This window comes from Zootoca vivipara, chromosome 14 (genome assembly GCF_963506605.1).
Source record: "Zootoca vivipara chromosome 14, rZooViv1.1, whole genome shotgun sequence".
Taxonomy (NCBI): Eukaryota; Metazoa; Chordata; class Lepidosauria; order Squamata; family Lacertidae; genus Zootoca; species Zootoca vivipara.
This window is the reverse complement of record NC_083289.1, coordinates 43,136,496-43,164,233: the sequence shown is the minus strand read 5'-3', so window position 1 is coordinate 43,164,233 and position 27,738 is coordinate 43,136,496. Positions and strand designations below refer to the sequence as shown.

General features: G+C 44.1%; 1 protein-coding gene across 4 annotated transcripts in view; it reads left to right on the top strand.

The window, feature by feature from the left end:
- The window catches only part of TRRAP (transformation/transcription domain associated protein), a 162,280-nt gene that overhangs the window by 66,372 nt on the left and 68,170 nt on the right, over positions 1–27,738 (top strand). For 2 of the 4 annotated variants that reach the window (XM_035131728.2, XM_035131726.2), the window contains 13 exons: positions 4,356–4,569; positions 5,374–5,499; positions 9,837–9,983; positions 10,199–10,401; positions 13,486–13,607; positions 14,982–15,195; positions 19,663–19,842; positions 20,872–21,018; positions 21,279–21,398; positions 22,055–22,342; positions 23,321–23,458; positions 24,956–25,068; positions 27,056–27,191. In XM_035131728.2, the coding sequence (XP_034987619.2) occupies positions 4,356–4,569; positions 5,374–5,499; positions 9,837–9,983; positions 10,199–10,401; positions 13,486–13,607; positions 14,982–15,195; positions 19,663–19,842; positions 20,872–21,018; positions 21,279–21,398; positions 22,055–22,342; positions 23,321–23,458; positions 24,956–25,068; positions 27,056–27,191 (2,148 nt within the window). Of the gene's footprint in view, positions 1–4,355; positions 4,570–5,358; positions 5,500–9,836; positions 9,984–10,198; positions 10,402–13,485; positions 13,608–14,981; positions 15,196–19,662; positions 19,843–20,871; positions 21,019–21,278; positions 21,399–22,054; positions 22,343–23,320; positions 23,459–24,955; positions 25,069–27,055; positions 27,192–27,738 lie in introns of all 4 variants that reach the window. The other 2 variants (XM_060283007.1, XM_060283008.1) reach the window with 1 other exon arrangement.

The window sequence follows — 27,738 nt, the reverse complement described above, 5'->3', positions numbered from 1 at the left end:
TAGGCTTCATCAACAGAAGTATAGTGTCCAGATCATAGGAAGTAGTAGTCATGCTCTATTCTGCCTTGGTCAGACCCCACCTGGAGTCCTGTGTCTGGTTCTGGGCACCACAATTTAGGAAGGCTATTGACAGACTGGAACATGTGCAGAGGAAGGCAACCAAGATGATCAAAGGTCTGGAAACCAAGCCTTATGAGGAACAGTTGTGGGAGTTGGGTATGTTTAGCCTAGAAAAGAAGAGACTGAGAGGAGATAGGGTAAAGGTAAAGGGACCCCTGACCATTAGGTCCAGTCGTGACCGACTGGGGTTGTGGCGCTCATCTCGCTCTATTGGCCGAGGGAGCCGGTGTACAGCTTCAAGGTCATGTGGCCAGCATGACAAAATCGCTTTTGGAGAACCAGAGCAGCACACGGAAAAGCCGTTTACCCCGTTTACCCACCAGCTGTAGCGGCGGTACCTATTTATCTACTTGCACTTTGATGTGCTTTCGAACTGCTAGTTTGGCAGGAGCTGGGACCGAGCAATGGGAGCTCACCCCGTCACGGGGATTCGAACCGTCGACCTTCTGATCGGCAAGCCCTAGGCTCTGTGGTTCAACCCACAGCGCCACCTGTGTCCCGTAGGAGATAGGATACCTGTCTTCAAATACCTTAAGGGCTGTCACATGGAGGATGGAGCAAGCTTGTTTTCTCCTGCTCCAGAGGGTCAGACTCGAACCAATGGCTTCAAGTTACAAGAAAGGCGATGCCGACTAAACATTCGGGGGGAAACTTTCTGATGGTGAGAGATGTTAGACAGTGGAACAGACTCCCTTGGTAAGTTGTGGGCTCTCCTTCCTTAGAGGTTTTAAAGCAGAGGTTGGATGGCAATCTGCCATGGATGCTTTAGTTGAGGTTCCTGCATTGCAGGGGGTTTGGACTAGAGGACTCTTGGGGGTCCCTTCCCATTCTATGATTCCATTTAGCCCAGTATGTTTTGCCCTGACTGGCAGCCGTTCTCCAGGATCTTGGGTCTTTTCCATCACCTGCTATCTGATTCTTTCGCCTAGAAAGACCAGAGAATGAACCTGGGTGCAAACTCTATCAATGGCCCCTTTGATAAAACCCCAGTTGAACGTGAACGGGACCAATGTGTCAGTCTCCTTAAGTGCACATCAGAGGTACTATTTCATATATTGTCAGGGAAGGGGTGAAGAGATTTCATTTCCAGGGCAGGGTATGTGGGGGGAGAGGACATAATTTCTCACCTGGGAGAAAGAAAAGCCGCAGAATATTTAGTATGGTTACTTCTTACATCTCACGTTATCATAGCAATGCCATCAACACGCGCTGAACAATTGCCACCCCCCAATGCTTTTTTAAGCGAAATGGATAGGTGCCTATTTAATAGTTGCTCCTTTCTGGAGTTAGCCAGGAAGGGGAACCTGAAGATACATTGCTCGTAACCTGTGAAATAGTGGTCCTCTGCAAATTGTGCCTTAGCACACCCTGGTGTAAAGGTAGGGATTAGAAATGATTACGAATCATTTCACTCTGTCAAACCAGGATCACTGAAACCATCAGGTTTTTTTGGGGGGGGGGGGAAATTGCTATAAATTGTTCCATCAATGGTACTTAGCGCCAGCCCAGCTTAACACGGCAGTCTTCCTTAATGCATTTAAATGTTGGAAAGGTGGAGCCCTTATGGCAGATCTTTTTACAGATGTGGTAAGAATGTCAGCTTCCATAGAATAATTGGAGGATTCATAGATCACAAGTAACTGAGTGTCCTCTGAATGTAGAGGCTTTATTTATTTTGTTATGGGCCACCCCAATCTCTGCTGAGGGGTAGAAAGGGACTCCAGGGGTCTTGGCACTTAACCAGGGGTTGTGTTGCGGCACCCGCCCTATGGAATGCCTTCCCATCAGATAAACAACTATACAACTTTTAGAAGACATCTGAAGGCAGCCCTGTATAGAAAAGTTTTTAATATTTGACATTTTATTGTGTTTTTTAAAAAAATTCTGGAACCTGCCGAGTGGCTGGGGCAACCCAGTAAGATGGGTAGCACAACAACAACAACAACAACAACAACAACAACAACAACAACAGCAACAATTTATTGCTTTGGAAAGGGGAATTTCAGATATTAGTGTCTTTAGAAATATGGTTTATTTTGCATATATTTATACCTGAAGTCTTCAGTGGAGGGGGCTCAGAACATTAAACCCCAAAAGTGTATCTTATTGCATCTCTCATAGCTTCAACAAGCTTTGGTCCAAAGTGGCAGCCAGTCATGGGCCTGTCTTTTGGTGCAGCCTCTCCTAACCAGTGCCCATTGAGTTCCATTTCCTCCATCTTCTTCCCAGAAGCATTTGCAGAAAAGCAACACTTCCCCTTCAGCTTCCAGTATCTCCCCCCACCCCCAATCACCCTGGCAACTTCCATTTCAAAAGCCTCCTGCTAAAGGCACTTTCTCCGGTGGTGACATCAAGCCCCCTGTAAACCTGGCACTCTCCCTTTCTTCTCTGATGCTGAAAGTCTCATGTTTTGCCAGGGTAATGACTGTGTAATCACCTGCCTTTGTCCTTTGATGGCAGCTCTCTAAGCCAAGCTCCTGAGGAAGCTGGCTTGACTTATTTTTTAAGGCAGTGTTTCTCAAACTTGGGCCTCCAGTTTTTATTAAGGACTTTTATTATTATTAAGAATTGCAACTCCCACCATCCCTAGCTAGCAAGAGTTGTGATCCAACAACAGCTGGAGTCTCAGGTTTGAGGAACACTGTCTTAACTAACGCCTTGCTACATTTGATGATCAAACCCCACATTTACAAATTTCAGAAATTATGGGGAGAACCTGACACCCAGGAATTTTAGGGGATCCTTGTCCCCTGCAAACCTGTAACAAAATTATTTAAGATAACTTGCCCAGCATAGTGAAATCATCTACCTGTGAGGGTCTCCCCTGCCTCTCAAATCAGCTTGCACAGTTCAGGCCATGAAAAGTCACAAGCAGAGAGGAGTTGCCATGTAAGGGAAAAAACTTACAGAGAAAATAGCTCCAGATGGCTCATATAGGAGATTCCAGCTGCACACTGCAGTTGAAGACAAAATATGGACAAGGTCACTCTTAAGCTACTGACCCAGATAAATTTTTATTTGATTCCTTTCTAAATTGTGGTAAATGGCCAGCTTCCATTCAAAGAGTATCATCAAGGGGAATTTGACTGGGAGCCTGGTACTGAATATCCTATTTCCTTTTGTAACAATCTCTTGAAGTCCAAACGGAGGGGGTGGAGATAAAAATTAGGGCATGCATACGTGCAGGAAAAACAAACTTTTCTTACCCAAGAAGTATACCTATTTACATGTTTGAATTAAGACTGTTAATGGAAAAATCTTAAAAGTCATGAATTTTAGCCAGGTATGTCAGAAAATTTGCAGAAGCAAGACGTATACTGACCATGTGTTGCAACTGCCTGTGTTGCAACTGGCATCTTAAACCAAGGGTTGCCTATGTGCTGCTGTCCAGATGTTGTTGTACTACAGCTCCCATCAGCCCAATCCAGCATGGCCAATGATCAAGGATGATGGGAGTTGTAGCACAACTTTTGGAAGGCATCACATTGGCTACTCCTGTAGAGGCATTCTGTCTTACGGGGAGGAGAAACCCAGGAAGGTCTCTTTAAATGGTGCTTTCCATCAGCAGTTACTAATATGTTTGTGAATTGAGAAAAGGGTAGTCTTTGCTTTTGCTTTAAATCTGCTTCCTAACACATTTAAAAAATCAAGTGAACAACTAGTTTTAATAGCGCATTACTCTTTAATGTTAAGGACAAAAAACGAATCGTAGAATAGTTTTGGTTTTCCTATTTGGTTCAGTGGGACGACAGCTTCTTTTCAGAGAGTTCGATCTACTATAGAGAAAAAGTGTTGGTTAGTCGGAAGGGATGTGTAGGAAGTGGGATCACAAAGTGAGCTCCCCATCTCTGACCTCCAGGTGTTCAGTAGCTTGGTCTCTCTCTACCTGGATGAAGACTGCAGTGTCTCAGACCATGTGACCACAATCAAAAAATGTAAAGAGGTTGGAAATGGAGATTGTGGCGCAACCCCTCTCTCCTCCCTTCCATGTGTGTATTCTAAATGTGATTCTGACCATCTTCAAAGAGCATATTCTGTTCAGGAATAGAGTGTATTTTGCCGCACAGCCCTGAAGTGTTTGGACATGATTGATGCAAGAATTAAAACCCTCACATTAAATCCTGAGGTCACTTTCTTGTGGATGTCTTGTATGTGGGGTTTGTGTGCATGTATGTGAGTATGGCAGAGTGGGAGAGACTGCTAATCTTTATCTGTCTTTTGATGTCTTATTCCAGGAACAGCCCAACCAGGCCAACTTTGCCAATATCTGTACTGGATTGGAGGTTCTCAGCTTTCTCCTTACCGTACTCCAGTCTCCAGCTATTCTGAGTAGCTTCAAACCTCTGCAGCGAGGGATTGCCTCTTGCATGACATGTGGAAACACCAAAGTTCTAAGAGCTGTTCACAGCCTCCTTTCTCGCTTAATGAGCAACTTTCCTACAGAACCAAGTATGTTGGGGAGGGGCAGCCCCCTGCTCCCCGCTTTATTTATTTAGAAAAAAACCTTGTGTGACCAGGGGAAAAGGGCGGAACTTCTCCAAATATGCGATCCTCTCATTTGTGCCGGTTTTTATGGCCTTTTTTTTTTTTTAGATATTTGCACTTTCAACCCCAATTAAAAGAAAAAGTTGAAATAAGTAATCATGAGAAATACATCATTATCCAGTGGCATAAAAACTTAATAACCTGTGGCAGTTATTACTTTGGCTCAAGAAATGCGTGTCATAAATTTAATGTCTTTTGCAATTACCATTTTTCTGCTTTGAAGGTGCAGTTTTTCAGTTGTTAAACATGGCTATTTTAATAAGACAAGAAAGGGAAATTGGGTGTAAAGCTAGACTTTAGCTAACGGGATGAGAGGGAAGAGGAAGTAAGAAGTCTTAACATTGCAACTGGGAGATATGTATAACAGTGGAGACCCCCACCCCCTTGCTTGAGAGGTTGCAAGCTCTTTACATTTCAAGTAGGAAATGTGAAGAGAAGTCCTCAGTCTGCTGCAGAAACTCACTAATGGAGAATTCCAAGTCCTACAGGAGGGCAATATCTTTATTAGGCCCACCAAAATGCCACAAAGCAGTGGCAGTTCTCCAGAAAGTCTTCAGCAAGCTTCATCAGGGATGGGAAACTTCAGGCTAGGGGTGAAATCCACGTGTGGACATTTGCGTCCATGTGCTCACCGCTTGAATGAAAGTCAGCAGAAATAAATACATATGAATCTATCTTGTGTTCGGTTTATTGTTAACTGTGGCGTAGGTACTTCAAGTGTTGCCTCAAAGTATGAAGAACTGGAGTGTCTCTACGCAGCCGTTGGGAAAGTTATTTATGAAGGACTTACTAATTATGAAAAAGCTACAAATGCCAATCCTTCTCAACTCTTTGGTAAGTTCCTGCCTGGTACGTTATGTTATTAGGGCTGGGCATTTGACTGGTCAAAACAGATTCGGCCAGTTGACTGATCATATATTGTCAAATATTTTTAAAGCTTGGGCATTATGAAAGCAGCAAAGAAGATATTCAGCTTAACAGTTCTAGTGTAAGTGCTTTTGGCTGTGTAACAGAACTTTGCTTCCTCCTCTTTTTTCTGCACATGCCCTAAATCTGCTCCAGAGAGTTAGGAAAAATTCAGATGTGTGAACACATCTTTAAGAGATTTGATTCTTGCATTAATTACAAGAACCAAATTTGATAGTACTTGTAAAAATTGACAGATTTTGTTTTAAGCATGGGTTTTGTTAACATTCATGTTCTTACATTTTTTTAATATGTTGTCTTTTCCTGCAAGGAGCTCAGGGTAGGTTACCTAGCACGCCTCCATTTTTATCATCACAAAAACAATCTGTGGTAGGTTAGATGGAATGTGTGGGTGGCACAAAATTGCCTGATGCGTTTCATGGCTGAGTGAGGATTTGAATGTGGATCTGGCCTTAGCCTGGCCCTCTGGCCCTCAGGGTTGGCAAATGCTGTCCTCCAGATGTTGTTGGACTCCATACCCCATCAACATCATCCAGTATGGCTAGTGATCAGGGATCAATGTTGTAGTCCAATAATATCTGGGGAGTACCATGTTGGCTACCCCTGCTCTGCCCAGTAGGCAGCGTTTTTTTGGCCACTGCTATTTTTCCTGTTTGGAGATGCCTGCAGTTTCAGCAGATAGCCAGTCTCCGAAGTTGGTTAGAGCGTGGTGTTGATAACACCGAGGTCTCGGGTTTGATCCCTATATGGGTTGTCTGCATATTCCTGCATTGCAGGGGGTTGGACTAGAGCAGGGGTCAGCAGCCTTTTTCAGCCGTGCGCTGGTCCACCATCTCTCAGACCATGTGGTGGGCCGGACTATATTTTTTTTGGGGGGGGGGGAATGAATGAATCCCTATGCCCCACAAATAACCCAGAGATGCATTTTAAATAAGAGGACACATTCTACTCATGTAAAACCATACTGATTCCCCAACTGTCCATGGGCCGGATTGAGAAGGCAATTGGGCCGCATGCGGCCCACGGGCCTTAGGTTGCCTACCCCTGGACTAGAGATTATACTTGAGATACCTTCCAACTCTATAATTCTATGATTCTTAGATTCATTTTGCTCTGGTTTCTATAAAGGTGGGGACAAGGTGTCCTCACGTCTGCCTTTACGAACAAACGGCACCATAATAAGATAAACTAAAAAGGAAGAGATAAGCTGCCACCCACACATTGAATATTGCAATCTGACACTTAATGGATCATAAGTGGCTATTGAAATGTGGCTAGAGCATTCATGATCCTCTAGCAGATGGCTCAAGAAAAATAACGAAAGCAGATGTTGTTTGTAGAATAGGCTTCTCCTTGGGAATATGTGGGGTTTTTTTTATGAATGAAGCCATCAAGTGTTAATGAATAAAATATTTACTTATTCTGTCCAGCTGCTTAATAGCCTCAAATATATTCATGTCAAAGACAATTTAAGCTTTTTGACCTGCTTTATGTTCCTTTTGAACTGTTCAAACCTAGCTGACAAGATCCATTTTATCTTGTAGGAGTGTCGTCTCCTTCTTCAACCCCCCCCAATACATTTGGTCAAGAATTGCATCACTTCTATAATGTATTTGCAAAACCCATGATTGATAAGCCAGGACAATGGTTTGGGTGTAATGTACAGGCCTCTTGTAGTGAGGTCTCTGGCAACGATTGGCTGAGCTTCTCTTGCTGCCATTGGTTGAGCAGCTCTGATGCCCTCTAGGTTCTAGGACCACCACTCCCTTACCATCTGCCATGCTGGCCATTGGAGTCTTATGACCTCTCTAGGGCACTAGGTTGCTTAATTCTGGCATCGTGGAAGAGCAGACTTTAGAAGGCAGCTGGCCAGTAGATGCAGGATAGCTAGGAGAATGGAGCTGGTTCCAGAGCGCAGGGGAATGATGACAAGAGGAGAAGACTAGGCTAGTTGGAGGAGTCACAAAGGAGGAGATCATATTGGAGAGTGAATGGGCAGAGAGAAGTGTTTCACATGACCAACAAAAGTAATAAAGGCTAAAATCCACACATTGGGTCAAAATAACCAACACATTCTTTAGCTTCATCCCTTTACAGTTTGTTTCAAAAGCACTATTTAAACTAATAAGCTTATATGTTGGCTGCAAGTTGCACATGATCACCAGACCTATTCTGTTTCTTTGTTTTCCAGTACAATAGACTCGTTTCAGAGACAATGCTCATCCTTTGCATCCGCAAATAAGCTTCTCCTCTTTCATTCACATATTAACTTTTTGATTAAACAAGCAGGGGGTGGGTTTCTCTTTTGTCTCTTGTCAAAGTGCCTGAGCGGGTAGCACGGATGTGTTGAAATGATTAAACAATTTGGCAAGTTGGGTCTATCCTCAGCTTGCCACAGAATTGCTTCTGTCAATAACGCGGGGCCTGGAATTGCAATGGCTTGGAGAGCTGGCTGCTTTAAATGGCAAATGTCCTTCACTATCCTAGCCTGTGATCTGGGTAGACAGATGTAATTTCACTTTGGGAATTGCCTATTTGTCAGGTGTCAGGTTGTGCTGTAGAACACACTAACCAAGAAAGATACTTCTTATCATTTGTCTAGAACACTCCAAGGTTATAGAGCCTAGTGTTGTTGTGTCCCCCCCCCCAAGATAGTACACACTGTTACTGAGGACATCCCCCCCAAATCCCAGCAACTCTATAAGCAAAGTGCAGACCCTTATAAGATGCAAAATGACAAGCATGCTTTATTGAAAAGGAGGCAGGAGGCTGAGGCGTAGGGGGAAATAAGCAGAATAAGTTACTTAATCTCTTGGCTACCAAAATTGGAGTGTCTAAATCATTTGGGGGATTTCTGCAGAATTACTGAGTTATGGCTTGATAGCAAGAGCCTTGGAGATTAAGTGGCTGAGTTTTGACAGCAGAAGCGTTTGGCCTGCCGCAGGTGTGAGGGCAGGAGGTGCCTCCGTAGATAGCAGTCTGGCTGTTTTGCATTCAGTAGAGCCTCGTCAGTTGTCAAATGCAAGACCTACCCTGGGAAATGTTCAGAAGTCATTTGAACATTCACAGAGAGAGCGCTTGGCTTGTTTCTACTGGTGATTTCTTAGTCAAACATTTTGTTGTATACTGTACCGAACAATCCGCCACCATTCATTGGGCTGGGGGATCTTGTTATATACCGGCCTGCAGGTTGGGTTGTATCCAACCAAATTCTACTCCGAGCAGACTCCGTGAAATTAATGGACCTGTGTTAGTCATGGACATTAATTTCAGCCAGTCCACTCTTGAGTAGGACCAGGATTGTTTACAGTCAGATGAAAATGACTCGACTAGGCATTCGGCTTAATAAACTCTGGTTAAAAGAGTAGGAATGGGCAAGTGAGATTTGAACTAGCCATGGGAATGGGATGTGAAGCCATGGGAAAGATGGCATCTCATGAAGGGATGGGATGCTCGGATGGGAGCAGTCATCCAGTGCAAGGGAGCTCCAATCCCTATATTAGACTGCCTACAGACGAGGCAGTAGTTGTTGGGTTGAGTAGGGAGAAATGAATTTAGCGAGGATAGAGAAATATGTGTTTTTATAGTGTAACACCAGTTGAGGTTGGCGTGTGGGTGAAGTCGGCTTTGATGCGAAGTAGACAGTGGAGGAGACTTTGGAAAGGAGCTGAATCCCGCATCGAGCCATTTGACTGTCCAGTCTGTAACTCTATTAGAGAGGAGTCATTCATTGGGTGGAAAGATGGTTGCCAGAACTCACCCAACCTGTTAAAAAATTATATCAGGCATAGGCAAACTTGACCCTCCAGATGTTTTGGGACTACAACTCCCATCATCCCTAGCTAACAGGACCAGTGGTCAGGGATGATGGGAATTGTAGTCCCAAAACATCTGGAGGGCCGAGTTTGCCAATAATAATAATAATAATAATAATAATAATAATAATAATAATAATATATTATTTATACCCCGCCCATCTGGCCGGTTTCCCCCAGCCACTCTGGGCGGCTTCCAACAAAATATTAAAATACAGAAATCCATCAAACATTAAAAGCTTCCCTAAACAGGGCTGCCTTGAGATGCCTTCTAAAGGTCTGGTAATTGTTGTTCTCTTTGCTGCTCCTCCACAGTAAAAAGTAATGCTTGATTGCCTTGTTCAAAGTAGGACAGCAACAAATGTTTTTTCCCCTCTAATTATTATTATCTTCATTAATGTATGGGTTTTGTGTGTGTACGTGTTTCAGGTACCTTAATGATTTTGAAGTCTGCATGCAGCAACAATCCCAGCTACATAGACAGATTGATTTCGGTCTTCATGCGATCTCTTCAGAAGATGGTGAGGGAACACTTAAACCAACAGACCCAGGCAGGGGCAGCGGAAGCAAACACAGGTAATAGCTTGCAACTCCCTGTTGGTAAGACTAAGCTGAGTGTTACAGTAATGTTATTCCTTAATATAGGGATTGGACTGCGTTTTGAAGGCTTTCCGTTTCAAAGTGTGCCCAAAACTAGGGAAGTTTCAGACATGGTTTTCAACCAAAAAACCCTAAATAATCATGTACATTATCAAATAATGTGTGTGGCTCAATTCTGATTCCGTCTGCAGCTGGTACAAGTGAATTGGTCATGCTGAGCTTGGACTTGGTGAAAACCCGCCTTGCTGTGATGAGCATGGAAATGAGGAAAAACTTCATCCAAGCTATTCTGACATCCCTCATTGAGAAGTCAAACGATGCCAAAATCCTCCGCGCTGTGGTCAAAATTGTGGAAGAATGGGTGAAGAACAACTCTCCAATGGCTGCCAACCAGGTAATCTAAAGAGAGCTTCCTGTAGAGCAGGCATCCCCAAACTGCGGCCCTCCAGATGTTTTGGCCTACAACTCCCATGATCCCTAGCTAACAGGACCAGTGGTCGGGGATGATGGGAAATGTAGTCCATAACATCTGGAGGGCCGAAGTTTGGGGATGCCTGCTGTAGAGAGAGCAAAAGAAACGTCCTACTGTAGCTTTGTCTTGTTAAATGGTGGCTCACCTAATTTGACAGTCAACATGTTGTAGTAGTTGAAGTTGAGGGTTCAAATACCACGCCAGACACAATACTCACTTGGTGGTTTCAGTCCAATTAACCTCACCAGCTTGTTGCGGGTGGGGAACCATTGTATGCTATTCCGATCTCTGTGGAGAAAGGGAAGCATAAAACTGTAACACATTTTTTTTATTTAAGGTATTTATATATTGCTTTTCAGGCAGACCTACCCAAAGAGTTTGCTGAAGAATATTACAACAATAGGCACCAATATTTTTTTTAAAATGTTGCAATAAAAGGAAAATACAACTTGTTGGTTTAGAAGAAGCTATTGTTTCTGCTTCTCCAGTCCCCTCAGGGCAAGATGGTCCTTTAGACACCCCTGTGGTGGCAGTTGGTGGAGGGAAGGGAACCAGGAACTAGGTGGTGGCAATTCCCCAATTTTCTTTATTCTCCCCTCCCCCTCAAGGCAAGATGGCCTGGCGGTGGGAGTTAAAAGAAAACATTGAAAGTTGAATGAACACAGTTCCTTACTGGGCTGGGGTAGGGAACCTTTGGCCCTCCAGATGTTGCTAGACTACAGCACCCACCATCCCTGACCACTGGCCTGACTGGCAGAGACTGATGGGAGTTGTGATCCAAGGCAACCGGAGAGCTGCAGGTTCCCTGCCCTTGTAATAGGGTTTGCTTTCAATTGTGTGTTCCTATTGAAAGGACGTGTTCCAAAAGTACACATTGACCCTGGGATAACATGTCATGCTTCTTTAATGCTGTGTTTTACAGTATTTATTTGGAAGAGGGATAGATAGCACAATGGACCCCAGTAGCCACTGCTTGTCCTCTTCCTGTATGGGTTTTCTCTGTTTAGGTCCAGGGAATGCTCCAAAGTGATAGCATCAAGGGATTACACACACACACACACACACACACACACACACACACACACACACACCCTTGTGCTGTAATGTTGCTCACATTCTCTCTCTTGTGTGTGTACAAGGGGAATTTTGTATCAAATATCACACCCGTTTTTGCGTGACTCCACAAGCAAAGCAGTTCTGAGATTTTGTGCCTGTCAAGGATGGCTCAGAGCCAATCCTGCTGTAGAATTCTCCCTGGAACGATTTGGCTGACGTTATACATTAATCCTGCAGTTGATAAGTAGGCAAGAACATAGTTATCCACACATTTTGCAGTATGTAAGCCCTGTAGTTTTTCACTCTTAAAAAAAAAATCAAAATCCCACAAAACCTCTAAATCTTGCTGTAGCTTTTGAACCATACTCTTCGCTGCTTTGTTCATATCCTTTGCTCTTTGCATTTTGGACTAGAATTGTAACTGGTTTTAATGCTTCACTCTTATTTATTGTATTACTTATTTTACTTTTTTTAAAAAACAAACAAAAACAAACTGTTTTGCTGTGTGTTTCCCTTTAAACTTTTTGCTGCAGGGCAAAATGTAAATAAGTGTGAAAGCAGTGTTTTATGTAGTCTTAAGGTTTATCGACATAGTGCATGGCTGTTTGGCCGAAGTCATAGGTAAATTAGTTGTATACTCAGTGACGTCTTGACAGGAGAAGGGAATAAAGAAACCAACTAGGGTGAAGCAGAACAAAGTTTTAGTCCACACAGTAGGAACCCCAGTGCACACTTGATCCTGCAGTACAGAGCCTCCAGTCTCCATCACACGGAGTCAATCTAAGAGGATACAATGGTCAGTGGCATCAAAAGAGATTGAAAAGATGGATAACTTATAATTGCATTGGAGTCAGGCGTAGGTCAGCGATAAAAACAATAAAGCACCCAATGCCCATGAAGTTAACTCTTTATTCAAAGAAACAGCTCCGTCATAGCAGTCACACAATCCTTTCCAGTACGTCTTGCCCCTATGAAGCAGTTGCGAGGCCTGGAGGTCCCCACCTTCCCACCGCTCTCTGAGGCTCCTCTCTCGGTTCCTTCCTCAGCAGCCTATGGCTCTGTCATTGAGTTTCTCCTTGCTCCACCCTCTTCAGTTCTTTCTGTGTTCTGGGAGACCAGAGGGGAGGGGAACTGGTCACAGCAGGATGTGGAGACTTCCTGATTTCTTCAGCATCCAGCCTCCACTCTGCCTCTTGCCTCCCCACCCCCTTCCGCCTCCTCTCCTTCTTCTGAGTCCGGAGTTCTCTCTGCCACAGCCTCTTCCTGCTCACTAGACCCTGTTGCCTCTTCAGCTTCTGACACCTCCTCCCATTCTGCTCCCTCTGACCATTCAGCACCATCCCACCACCAATCCCCTGGCCCTGAGCCTTCTTCCCCCTGGTGGTTCCCTTGGGGGTTGCCCAACTGGTGCCTCCCACCGCTCCCTCTGCATCCAGCTGGTTCATGACATTGGCTTGCTGGTGGGTATCCCATAAGTTCCCACCCCCCATAATTTTCTTTTGCACTTCTGCAAAACCTGGGGTACCCTTGTGCTTGCTGGTCCCTGCCAGTTGAGTGTAAATAGTGCCATTTTGGCTATGCAAGCAATGGTATGCACAGTCTGAATATCGGAAATAGGGGAAGGGCTGTAGCTCAGCGGTAGAGCATCTACTTTGCATCTGAAAGGTCCCAGATTCAACCCCCAGCATCTCTAGGTAAAGCTGGGAGAATCTGCCTGAAATCGTAGATAGCTGCTGCCAGTCAGGGTAGACAATACTGATCTGAATCAATGTAAGGGTAGCTTCCTATGTTTCTAAAGAGAGGGAAAGATATAATTACAACTATGCCTGCATGCTGGGACCAACACATGGAAATCACATATAGTACATAGTGTTTTGAGAATGCCAGCGCTCCACAATTTCAAAGGCAAAGTGAAAAACTAATTGCTTTCTTCTTTTTCTTTTCAAACAGACACCTACGCTCCGAGAGAAGTCCATTTTGCTAGTAAAAATGATGACCTACATTGAAAAACGTTTTCCAGAAGACCTTGAATTAAATGCCCAGTTTTTAGACCTTGTTAACTATGTCTATAGGTAATTATAGCAATTAATCAACTGGTTCAGCTTACTGGTTCATATTTTGGGCCATGTATGACCTTAATAACATACCATCAATCTCTTAAAGCTAATCTAGATGAGTTTTTAGGTGGCAGGGGCGGGTTATAGTAACTATTCTCCAAGGTTTCATAGAATTTCCTTGTTCATACCTTCAAATCCTAGATCAGTCTGCATTTTCTTTGCTAGGTGAAATCAATATATACCGTGGCACATGTTAAATGCACTAATCACATGCCAAATTACACGGCATTCCACAAATATTAAAGGATTGCAAGACTTCAGAATTTTTTATTTTATAATAAAATATAATTAAATTGAGGTTTTTTTTGTAATTAGTTAAATCCCAAACTCTTCCCTATAAAGCATGTGAACATACTTATTCCCTATAAAGCATGTGAACATACTTATTTATTATTGGATTTATATCCCACCTTTTCTCCAGGGAGCTCTAGGTCCATTTACATGCAAAGCATGTCCTCTATCAGCAAGCTATTACCCACCCATATTCCTATACTGTATTCTTGTTTGCCCATGTGTATATTACAGAAGCAAGACCTAGGAAGTTCTCCCTAGGGTGTGTCTTCGCCTCTGAGAGCATAGTCTCTGTAGGTCAGGGCTTTCCAGACTTTTCATGTTGGTGACACACTTCTTAGACACGGGTCATTTCGCCACAGAGTACTTCAGTTTTGCATCATTTCACGACACAGCAATTCAGTTCTACTAGCAAACCAGAGGTGAAGCTAACCCAGAAGGAGCGTTCGCGCGACACACCTACACACTGCAGCCGACACACCAACGTGTCGCGACACACAGTTTGGAAAGTTCCGCTCTAGGTATTTGCAAGTGATGCCGCGATTGACCCTGCAAGTGCCGAGTGCAAACTTCCGTATCTTTAAAAGGGCACCGGGTCGTTCAGAGGCTTCTGAGCAGGTTCCGCTGAAAGCACATAGAAACCCCTTTCAGATCTTTTTGCTCAGTGAGTTAAGGCCGGAGACAAGCCCTGACACTTCACCTGTGGGGACGTTGGGGTGGACAGGGCTTAGCCCCGTACCGCTTTAAACCTTGCATGCTCAGGAGAATGGTTGAAGAAGGGTTTTGTCTACCTGCAGTGTTGGAAATAGGGCTGAGAAGTATTCTGGGATGCCCCCAGCACCTCCCAATGTTCTTAAAATGTATGTCGGCAACACAGAAGCAAAGCGCACACTCCAGAAAAAGATGGATCCTCCTACCGTCTGATTTCCTTCATGCAAACTCACCCTGTGATTCATGCCCCTCTACCTTTTGTCACACACACACACCCATCTCTGCTTTGCAAGTTCTGTATTTTTAAATGCTGCTTTTCCCCCCTAGGGACGAAAACCTTTCGGGCAGCGAGCTTACCGCTAAACTTGAACCAGCCTTCCTTTCGGGACTCCGTTGTGCTCAGCCGCTCATCAGAGCCAAATTTTTCGAGGTTTTTGACAACTCCATGAAGCGCCGTGTCTACGAGCGCCTGCTTTATATCACCTGTTCTCAAAACTGGGAAGCCATGGGAAGCCACTTTTGGATCAAGCAGTGCATTGAGGTAGGAGTGCGTGTGATGTGAATGTTTGTAGCATTATAAATGCATGTGGTCTGCCTAACATCTTGAATATCATTCAGGTTCTATTTACCAGGGGAGAGTAGATCGCATCCGCTTAATATGATCTTTCAGTTGGCTTTTTGTTTGTGTTTTGCACAGTAATATGATCCACCTCTCTCTTGCAGTGTTGGGTCTTGAGCAGGCATCCCCAAACTTCGGCCCTCCAGATGTTTTGGCCTACAACTCCCATGATCCCTAGCTAACAAGACCCAGTGGTCAGGGAAGATGGGAATTGCAGTCCAAAACATCTGGAGGGCCGAAGTTTGGGGATGCCTGGTCTTGAGCATCAGTAATTACTGCCCACCTTAAAATCATTTTTGGAAAAGCCTTAAATAGCAATATTCTTAATTGAGTCTTTCCCTTCCCAGGTCTGTTCTTCAAAAAAAAAGAATTCATGGAGGGAGTATGTGTATATTTGTAGGTGCTGTGGAACGTGGAGTTTGGTTATGTGATGCATCAAAGGCAATGTTTCACTGGCAAGGAATTTAATTTCGGTTTCTTTTGACTTCCCCAAAACATTACTGCTATGGGAAATGCTCTTTTTATAAGCAGATTCCAAAAGTGTGACCTCTGTTAGTTTTTGGCTGCAAGATGTCAAAATCCATTGCCGCTTCTGTGGAGACCAAGTGCTACTTTGGCACTTATTTCCACAAGTGATGGCTGATTGCTCCCTGTAATATTGAACTTGGGCAAGATGGTGGGGGATGCCATCCAGACGGGAAGTATATGCATCCTTGGCGGAACCCTAAAATTTTTAAAGAAGAGTGGTTGAGAGCACTTTAAAATAAGAAAGAAGCTGCACCTTCATAGGTTAGGTTAATTGAATTTACACATTTTCAGTAGGGAATTATACATACCCTACTAAAGTCCCAAAGTGATTTACAATCAAAGTGGAGAATACAATAAAAACCACAAAATTATAACCAGAATTTAAAATTATAGTATTGTATCACTGGTGCTGCCCAAGGGCCTGGGAAAACAAAAACAAAAATGTATTTGCCTTGTGCTGAAACAGTGTTGTTGTGTTTTTGGTAATTCACTTTTCTTTTTTTCTTGTAATCAAACCGTATATAAATTTTATGAAAAGAAAAAACGAAAAAACAGATACATCCTATTTGTTTCTTATCCATGAACTGGTGAGATTCTGTATGAACTTCAGTAAATGTTGTTAAGTTGACGAATGTGCTTATGGCAGCACAAATGAAAGTGGGTAGTCACCTGCTAGTCATTTGTCATCGTTCATGAGTGTAACCTGAAAATCTTTGCGATTATGTAGATGCACGTAGGATCGTCCTTGTTCTCTTGCGATAGTTGACAACCTCCACCTTTCATATATTCACTGTAATATATGCATCTGTGTTGAACAATGAAGGATAAATCAAGTTAATAAGGCGAAAGCTCAAAAGCTAAGAGGAATACAAAGCACTTTCTGATTGAAGATGAAATAATGTGGATTCAATACATAACCTAAATGCTTGCTGTGTGAATACTAAACAATTACTTAAACACTAAACAAGAGAACTGAATGGGAAGCAATTACTTTAATGTAGCAAGCTACCCACTACCCCTCAAAATAATTAGTGCTCATAACCGTAGGGGGGGGGGGTAGGCGGGGAAGATCCAGGCACGTAAAAGAATTATGTGTTTTAGCTTTCCATTCCAGCTGCAGATCAGCTATTTTTTTTGGGGGGGGGGAAGAAGAAGTATGGTTGCATTTTAGGTGAGGGAGAAAGAGAGAGAGCTGATCTAGGCATCCTGACTATATCCTCCTTTTGTTGGTTCTGTCATTCTTCTGTTCTCCCCTTCCTCTCATAGGGAGCACAGGGTAGCTTACAATAAAAAGAATCAGAGGACAGTTTTAAAGAGGACTTAACATCCCTTAAGGCCAGAGTTTTCCTTCTCCTAGAACCTCCTTAAACCTCTGCTGCCTTGCGGCTATGCAGTACTCATTGGTGAGAGAGGCTTTGAGACTAACCCCTGAGAAATAATCTTTTATCTGCTGCCTTGTGGGACAACTTGGCCCAAGACAGGGTTCTGTCTTGGGCCTAGTCTTATTCAACATCTTTATCAATGACTTGGATGATGGGCTTGAGGGCATCCTGAGCAAGTTTGCAGATGACACCAAATTGGGAGGGGTGGCTAATACCCCAGAGAACAGGATCACACTTCAAAATGACCTTAACAGATTAGACAACTGGGCCTAAGCAAACTAGATGAATTTTAACAGGGAGAAATGTAAAGTACTACACTTGGGGGGGGGGTGAAAGGCACAAATACAGGATGGGTGACACCTGGCTTGAGAGCAGCAGCTAAAAAAGCCAATGCAATTCTGGGCTGCATCAATAGGAGTATAGCATCTAGATCAAGGGAAGTAATAGTACCACTGTATTCCGCTCTGGTCAGACCTCACCTGGAGTACTGTGTCCAGTTCTGGGAACCACAGTTCAAGAAGGATACTGACAAGCTGGAACATGTCCAGAGGAGGGCAACCAAAATGGTCAAAGGCCTGGAAACAATGCCTTATGAGGAACGGCTTAGGGAGCTGGGTATGTTTAGCCTGGAGAAGAGAAGGTTAAGGGGTGATATGATAGCCATGTTCAAATATATAAAAGGATGTCATACAGAGGAGGGTGAAAGGTTGTTTTCTGCTGCTCCAGAGAAGCGGACACGGAGCAATGGATTCAAACTACAAGAAAGAAGATTCCACCTAAACATTAGGAAGAACTTCCTGACAGTAAGAGCTGTTTGACAGTGGACCTTGCTGCCATGGAGTGTGGTGGAGTCTCCTTCTTTGGAGGTCTTTAAGCAGAGGCTTGACAGCCATCTGTCAGGAATGCTTTGATGGTGTTTCCTGCATGGCAGGGGGTTGGACTGGATGGCCCTTGTGGTCTCTTCCAACTCTATGATTCTATGATTCTAACTCTGGGAAAAGAAACGACCAAGGAATAAACCCTACGCAAATCCAGAGTGGAATCCCTAACACAGTTGGATGGCGCCCTGTATGCCTCCTCCTGGCAACTCCTGCAGCCAAGCTGGTGCCAAATTCTGCTTCCCTTTGGACCACATCAGCAAGGCCGAGAGAAGGGTCTTGTTGTCTGGGCAGCCCAGGGCTTCTACAAATACTAGCCTTCAGTCAGAAGAGCAGTCAAAACTTTGCTTTTTAATCGTGCCTTTGAGCTGCCCTAGATATTCTGAATGCCGTGTTACCGGCTATTGCTTTATACGGCCATCTTGTGCTGTTTTGTACTGATCTCCTTAAGGAGGAAGAAGAGGATATAAATGATTTCAAACAACTAAAAAAACAAAAACAAAAAAACTGCCTAAGCGAGTGAATTTAAAAATGGAAGCAGATGCTTCCAGATCCCTCCTTGCAGCTGCACCAGGGGAGGGGAGAGGAGGGTCACACACATCATTTTTAGCATTACATCTGAACTAGTCCAGTAAGTTTCACTGCTCCCCAATGGAATCTGCTTGCAGGAATAGGCAGGATTCATGTGACGAGTTCTGCTGATAGCAAGAACATAGGAGCCCTGCTCAGCCAGGCCAAAGGCCCATCTAGTCTAGCATTCTGTTCTCAAACTGGCAAACTAGATACCTGTGGAATGCTTGCAATGGTATTCATTGACATAATGCCTCCAGTAGCATGATAGCCTTTGATAGCTTTGCCCTCCATGAATTTATCTAATCGTCTTTTAAAGCCATTCTGGTCAGTGGCCGTTGCTCCCTCTAGTGAGAACAAGTTTCATACTTTAACTAATGCACTTTTTTTTTGGTCCTAAATGTTCCCTAAACTCAAGTGGTCTAGCCAAGGAATGTAAAACTCCCCTCCTGGTTATGGGTTGCCTAGACTGGCATGGAATGTCCTGGGAGAGGCAAACACCTGATTGGTTCTTAGCCAGGATTTGCAAACCCTGGGTAAGATGGGAAATGCGGTTTATCATTCCTGCAGACATGTCACTAAACCGTGATTAAAGGCCAGCAAAGGAAAGGGAGAGTTTGGCCCAGAGGGAAGGGGAGGTTGCCTGTAGCCTACTCCCAGTCATCTTGGCCATGAGTTCTGCACAAGGGCACTTACTTACAAGTGGTAAAAAAATGAACATGCAGGAATTCTTTGGTATGTTACCCTGTTTCTCCAAAAAATAAGACGTAGCCATAAAATAAGCCATAGCAAGATTTTTAATCATTCAAGGAATATAAGCCATACCCTGAAAATAAGACATAGTGATAGGTGCAACAGCAATGCCGGCCGTGGCAGGAGAAGGAGGAAAAAAATAAGACATCCCCTGAAAATAAGCCATAGTGTTTTGGTTTTTTTTGAGGAAAAATAAATATAAGACGGTGTCTTATTTCCAGAGAAACACAGTAGTCTCAAAAACCATAGTTTCATGACCGTTTTAAAAACATTTTTAGCTCTTGCTGGCTGTATGCGAAAGAAACACCACAATTGGGACCAGCTGCCAAGGTGCCATGCTGCCATCCATCACAAATGTCATCAACCTAGCTGACAGCCACGACCGGGCAGCATTTGCTATGGTGACCCACGTCAAGCAGGAGCCTCGTGAAAGAGAAAACAGTGAATCCAAGGAAGAGGTAACTTGGTTTTCATATTGCAATATGCCATTTTTGCCTTCGTTTTAAAATACTCCATTTAACACGTGAGCCCGTCTCATTCCGAGTTTATTTTGCTCGGTACTGTCTGTTCTGACTCACAGTCACTCTAATAGTCTTGGGCAGGAATCTTTCCGAGCCCTGGTCATTTTCATTAGGGATTGAACCTGGGACCTTCTGCATGCAAAACCCTCTGAGCTATTACCCCCTCCCCTGAAGGAACAGCCCTTTCCCACCTAGAGCAAAAGTCAGGACCCCATCAATCCTATACCAGTTCTACTCTGACTGGCCTCTGCTCTCCAAGGGCTCAGGCAATTACTTTCCCCCAGCCCTGGCACTCGAGATTCTTTTACCCAGAAATGACGACAATTGAACCAGGGGATCTACTGCTTGTAAAGCCTCTGCTTATCACTTAGCTAAGGGCCTTCCCAAAGTAAATGTCGAAATATTTCTTTCAAAGAAAGAAAGGGGGGCTCCTCCTCCTTTCTTTCTTTGAAACTAAGCAAGTTGGCTTCAAAGCCCATGCTTTGATTGACTTGTTCGTTGCAGGCCATGATTGCTGGTTCATATGACTAAGCAAGCCAATGTTCTTGGAAAGCAAAACATCTCTGCAGAAGCCCCCTTCCACCCCCACCAGCTGTGCAGGAGGAGGAAAGGGAAGTTTGCTGTGGGTCAACTGTGTAATTTTAGGTCTAAAGTCATTGGATTCAAACCCTTATCAGCCCCAGCCAACATTGCCATTGGGTAGGGATGGTAGGAGCTGTTGTCCTGTAGCATCAGTTGGACCACAGGTTAGCCAGCCTTGCTCTAAACCATGCTTTAAAGTTTACATCCCAGCCCAAATTGCTCTCTTTGAAATTCACTTCAAAAGAGGTTTTGTTCTGCAGCATCATTGCTCAGCCAACACAGGTCTGAAGTCATGCTTTCTTCCATGTGTTGAGATCTGTGTACTTTAGTGTCTCTTTACATCATCTCAGACCTCATGTCTTCTTTCTTTTTTCTTCTTTTTAGGATGTGGAGATAGACATTGAGTTGGCTCCAGGTGATCAGACTAGTACACCCAAAACCAAAGAGCTTTCTGAAAAGGACATCGGCAACCAGTTGCACATGCTAACCAACCGGCACGATAAATTTCTCGACTCTCTTCGGGAAGTGAAGGTTGGTCCTTTGCTAGATGCCTTGGGTTGTTCCTTAGGAAAGGCGATGTCTCCCCATTTAAAATTACTTAATAACCGTGCATAGGATTATGTGGTGTTTCTCATAGTATTGCTGCAGCTGTTCCATAGCTGTGCTGCGGAATAAGACTATGAGGTATGGATTGCTGGTCTTTATGTATAGAGTCATGGCCTGTTGGGGGGGAGGCAGGCGAAGGAAGCTCCATCATTCAATATGCCTAACTGTATTGATTTTATTTCAAGACCGGAGCCCTGCTAAGTGCCTTTGTGCAGCTGTGCCATATTTCCACGCCCTTAGCTGAAAGGACCTGGATCCAGCTGTTCTCCAGATTGTGGAAAATCCTATCGGATAGACAGCAACATGTGAGTGTGACTTTTTTTTTTATTATTACAACAAAGCGCATTTTGAGAAAAGGTGTGAAAAAAATCTGAAACATTTTTAATTTACAATTTTTTTTGTTGCCTCTCATGCTGTATATTGCAACTGCAGAAAGCATGTAAAACTTTGGAGGAATTAAGTGCAGTTGGTGAAAGAGAGAGATTCAAACTTTCTTGGGAATAATGTATTAGAGAAATCACTAGTTCAGCATTTCCCAAACTTGGTTCTCCAGCTGTATTTGGACTACAACTCCCATCATTCCTAGCTAGCAGGGCCAGTGGTCAGGGATGATGCTTGCTGTATATTCGGGGAACCATTTCAAGCCGGCCAGGACTTGTATTTTATAAACATAGGCAATTAAGAAAACTTCCTTCAGTAATAGCTGATGATCTCCAATTTTACTTGGTTTTGTTGTATATAGCAAACTGCTTGTCCCCCCCCCCCACAATACAGGCAATATGTAAGCACTTTTATAAATAGTATTTCTGAGGCTGGAAGTACACATTTCGGCATCTTTGCTATTTGAGATCATTGCCTGTGAACTGTCCCAATATATTGATGTTTCCGTGTTGAAATGACTTGATTGCTTTAACAAGAAGATTCAGCAGTTTTTCCTACCCACCTTTCTCTCCTCTCTCAGGCCCTTGCAGGAGAAATCAGCCCGTTCTTGTGTAGCGGGAGCCATCAAGTGCAGCGGGACTGCCAGCCTAGTGCACTGAACTGTTTCGTGGAGGCCATGTCTCAGTGTGTCCCTCCCATTCCAATCAGGCCCTGTGTGCTAAAGTACCTGGGTAAAACACACAACCTCTGGTTCCGTTCGACTCTGATGCTGGAGCACCAAGCCTTTGAGAAAGGACTCAGTCTCCAGATTAAGCCTAAGCACTGCACTGAGTTTTATGAACAGGAAAGCATAACTCCTCCTCAACAGGTAGGGAGCGTTTGCAGTTTGCAGAGTTCAAAAGCGATATAGTCAAATGCGCTATTTCTTTTAAAATTTCACCGGTTTCCCTTACCTCGGGATCTGCAACCCAGAGTGGCTTCAGATCTTGGTTAAGAGAAACCCTGGTTGCTTCAGCTGTGATTAAAACTAATGGATTGTTTTAACTGTATTTGTGTGCTGGGAGGGAATAATTTGCGTTTATAAAGAACTATGGTGAGGAAAACCCTGCTCCCTAGCTTGGCTCTATAACTTTGCAAACCAAGGTTATCAGTACATCCTTCCTGGCCCTTGGTGGCTGAATTTTTCCTGCACCCTCCGCTGTTCAAAGTTTAAACAGCAGATCTCACACACCCACACATCCCTCCCCCAGAAAAAAAAGTTAGAATATTTTTCAGTATGTGCTTGAGCTCGGCAGGATGTGGGGGAGAGAGAAAGAGAGGGGCGGACTAGGATGGCCACGCCCACCACTGTCATGTGACTTCTGGAAGTTTGGCCAAGGGTGTATGTATATGACCCATAGGGTTAAAAATGTCAACCGCCCTTTGGTGTAAGCGATGGTGTCTGTGGGAATGCCGGCAGTCTTCTGTGAAGGTGGATCCTGGCCTGCCAGCCTCCAGCATTTCCTCTACGTGGCTCTCCCAACGAAGCTAGTTGCTGACCGGGACAGTAGCGTATCTTCAGTTAGCTGATAAAATGTTTTTAGCCTTGATGGAATCAGGCACTTCATCATATTGTGAACTGCAAAAGTATAGGCCTATTCCAGAAGTTCCTTTAACTGAGTAAGCCCAAGACGCCAGAGTTGCCCGTGTTTATTCGGCCAGCTGCCTGATTATTCCAGTTCCCGGCTCATAGCTTTATTGCAGAAAATGTCTGCTTCATAATGGGTCGGTCATAAACTTTGTGCCATAGCAGCAACATTTATTATATTGTTATGGTTGTTCTTTTTGCTTTTCCTCTCCCTCTAAGGAAATACTCGATTCTCTCGCGGAGCTGTACTGTCTATTACAAGAGGAGGACATGTGGGCTGGATTGTGGCAGAAACGCTGTAAATTTCCGGAGACAGCAACTGCTATTGCTTACGAGCAACATGGCTTCTTTGAGCAGGTAGTATATTAGATTAAAAATTGACCATATAAATATGGCAAGCACACAGAGTGTGGGTGCGTGATTGTACTGGAAGCATTATATAATTTCCCTGTATTGAAGAACAGGGGCTGCCGACAACCTTGGTATAGCATGTCTTACAAGCGGAGCTACACTCAGGCAGCGCATGAGCGAATTTAATTGAAGGGCTTTTTTACGCCTCTTCAGACAAACATTCCCCTGAACTTTGCCTTTCTGATCTGATTGTTTTAGTTGTTCAACTTTTAATTGTTACACTTTTTAACAGGCTTACTTCAAACACATGTTTCAATTGCAAATGTTTTTAACCTTTTGATGGAGTTTCTTTTATTGTATATTTTAAAGACACGTGGATGTTTTATACTTGTTTTTATACTTGTAAACCACTTGGAAGCCAGTTTTGTGCATGTAAGTGGTATAATCACCATGCGCTGTAGGGGGAAGTGAGGGGCAGGTGGGGCTTGTCAACCTGGGAATATAACCCACCTAGGAGAAGGAAAACTCTTGACGGTAAACCTCCTCTCCCTTGTGGGACATCTTCGGGGAAGGGGAAAACCTTACACAAATCCCGAGTGGAGTCCCCAAGGCACAAAAATGCACAGCAAAGTGTAGTACGAGAGACATGATTGTCCTGGCTGTGACAAGCCAATAATAATAATAATAATAATAATAATAATAATAATAATAATAATAATAATAATTCATTACATTGATGCCCCACCCTTCTTCCCAAACACATTTGTTATACGGTAAAGCAATGCCGTTAAAAATAAAATGCAAATATATTTTAAGCATTGGGGGGGCGCAATTAAAACAAATTCAGAAAGAGATGTCACTAAATCACATGCCTGGATAGCCTGATGAAATAGAGGAATTTTCAACAGGCATCTAAAACAGTAGTACAGTGAAGGTACTTGCAATTGGAAATCAGCCCTGAGTGCTCACTGGAAGGACAGATCGTGAAGCTGAGGCTCCAATACTTTGGACACCTCATGAGAAGAGAAGAATCCTTGGAAAAGACCCTGATGTTGGGAAAGATGGAGGGCACAAGGAGAAGGGGACGACAGAGGACAAGATGGCTGGACAGTGTTCTCGAAGCTACAAACATGAGTCTGACCAAACTGTGGGAGGCAGTGGAAGACAGGAGTGCCTGGCGTGCTATGGTCCATGGGGTCATGATGAGTCAGAACACGACTCAATGACTAAACAACAACAACAACTTGCAATTAATGCAGATGGGTGATATGTACATTTCCCCCCGACCAGGAGCAAGGGCCGTACATACCCATCAGTAGCATCAGTCCTCTGCTTGAGGAAAGAAGCTTTATTGAATGCAGCTGTGGATCTTATTGACTACAGTGTTGCATAGCCTTAATTCCGGCTTTTCAGACCAGGAAATAGTGATGCAGCATCTGTTTGAGAGTCTGCCTCCTCCTGTAGAATCCCGTGAGAAAAATAAGCTTCTTCAATTTCTTCCAGGCGCAGGAAACCTATGAGAAAGCAATGGAGAAAGCGAAGAAAGAACATGAAAGAAGCAATGCTTCCCCAGCCATTTTTCCAGAGTATCAGCTCTGGGAGGACCACTGGATTCGGTATGTTAATTGAATTCGTTTCTACTGCTCGGTTTTGATGTATCTTAAAAGATTTTGATGTGAGGCTGAACATAAAATTCAGAAGATATTGAGGAATGGGCAAATTTAGTTAAGCCTCCTGTTGTTTAACTGATGCCTCAAGCCCATCAGTGGCTCCGTTTGCTATTGGTTGAACAAATCTCATCATACCCTGTTTCTCATATTTTAAGACATACCCATAAAATAAGCCATAGCAGGATTTTTAAGCATTCAAGGAATATAAGCCATACCCCGAAAATAAGACATAGTGATAGGCGCAGCAGCAATGCCGGCCGCGGCAGGAGGAGGAGGGAAAAAATAAGACATCCCTTGAAAATAAGCCATAGTGTGTTTTTTTGAGGAAAAAATAAATATAAGACGTGTCTTATAATATGAGAAACACGGTACTTATTCCAGATCAAAACTGCTATACGGGGGGGGGGGGGAACACCTTGCTTTTTTAAAAACACTTTAATTTGCCACAGTTAAAACCTATTTTTAACCATGCATTTTAGTAAATATTTTTGGCAATACAAACTAAAAAACCATTTGGAAGCTTAAAAATTTGGCCAAAAAACAGGAAAACCTGCCTGGGTTGTGTGTGCTCAGATGTGCAAGTATGGTTCAGCCAGGAACATCTGGGTACAACTACCGTGTTTTTACGTGTATTAGCCGAGGTTTTTTGACTCAAAAATCATGTCAAAAAACTGGGGCCGTCCTATACACGGATAGTGGTGGTGGGGAAGCAGCGCATGCCAGCCAGCTGGTTGGCGGGCGCGCATCTCCCCCCCCCATTGCTGCTGTGGGAGGTGCGCACTATAGGGAGCTTCCTGCCCTCAGTGACGTGGGGGGAGCGGCTGCCCACTTTTCCAGCCCCCAGCAACGGCCCTGCTGGGGTGATGGTGCATGTGCAATTTCCCCTAAAAATGTTCCAACAACTTTGGGCCATCTCCCCTCATTTTCTTTAAATTTAGTCCCCCAAAATAGGGGGGTGTCTTATACAGGGGGTGCCTTATACAAGGAAAAATATGGTTACAGTGGTACCTCGAGTTACAAACGCCTCAGGTTACAAATGCTTCAGGTTACAAACTCCGCTAACCTGGTAGAGTTGCCTCGAGTTGAGAACTTTGCCCCAGGATGAGAATGGAAATCGTGTGCCGGCGGCGCAGCGGCAGCAAGAGGCCCCGTTAGCGAGAGCACGCCTCTAGTTAAGAACAGTTTCAGGTTAAGAACGGACCTCCGAAACGAATCAAGTTCGTAACTACAGGTACCCCTGTACTAGCTTTTTAAAAAGCTTGAGTCCTTTGGACCAACAACACCATCACATCCCTGCGTTGAGACTAGCTGGCCTAGCACGTGGAACCAGTAGCGATGCAGAGAAAGCTCCCTTGGAAAGCGTGGCTTCCAGAAGCCTGAATTTTGCTTCTAGGACCTCATTACTACATTTCCCCATGTAACTGGTGGCAGGCAGTGTGCACCACAACCACTGTCTCCTCCCCAGCACTATCTACCAAGCTCCAGGCATTTCCAGTCAACTTGGGATTTAATTTGGGAGTTGCATTTGTCTTTTTGAAGAAACTAAGGCACCAGTGCTACTCAGGAGGTTGGAGACCCCCCTGATCCACTTAAACAAGTCTTGCTAATGGCACCGTCTGACTCAGGAATGTGAGAATCTGCTTCAAATCACCCTGATTTGCCTCATTGTTTAGGGTGCTCACAGAGATGATGCATACCCCTAGTATTTATAAATTTGTAGGGGCGTTCTTCCTTTGTAATGGTTGTATGCTTTACTTTGTATTTCGGTTGTGTTTTACATATTTATTGTTAGCCGCCCAGGGGAGTTTGTTTCGTTGGGCAGCACTTTAAGTGTCACAAATAAGTTCGTAAAATAAACTCCCTCTATTAACTATTTGAAATGGGTAAAGGTCCTCTTGACCAGTGAGATCAACCTTGCGTTTCCTTTTTCAAGGTGCTCCAAAGAGTTGAACCAGTGGGAAGCTCTGACGGAGTACGGCCAATCGAAGGGTCATATAAACCCCTACCTAGTCTTGGAATGTGCGTGGCGCATCTCAAACTGGACCGCCATGAAGGAGGCGCTGGTGCAGGTGGGTGTCCTTCCCCTTTGTCCCAGAGGATCCGGTTTCATCCATGATTGTACAAAGTGCAACTGTTGGAAGGCGGGCCTGCAGCTCCTATCAATGGAAGCTGCGCCCGATGGAGTGAGCAGCCAGCGAAGCTTGTGCTCCGCATGCAGGTTCCCCAGATGTTTGTCCTAATTATTCAAGGAAAGAAGATGCTGATTGAGCATCTGCAAATGTAACACGGACAACTGGCTTCTGCTTCCAATCATTCTTGCCCTGTTTCTGGAGAGCTTTTTTAGCCGACGAGAGGAAAAGGGAGGCAAGTGAAGTGCGCAGGTATGCACACTGCAGTCCCCTGGTTCTCAAGAAACATCTGTCAGTAGGACAAGATGAAGAGAGCCAGGCTACTTTCCCTGGCTGCAGTGAAGACAAATACCTGCCATTTGCAGAGCTAGATGCACTCCTGCCTTCGCAATCTTGCTAATAATACTATTAATAAATTTTTATTTATACCCCACCCTCCCCAGTCAAAACCGGACACACGTGGTGCTGTGGGTTAAACCACAGAGCC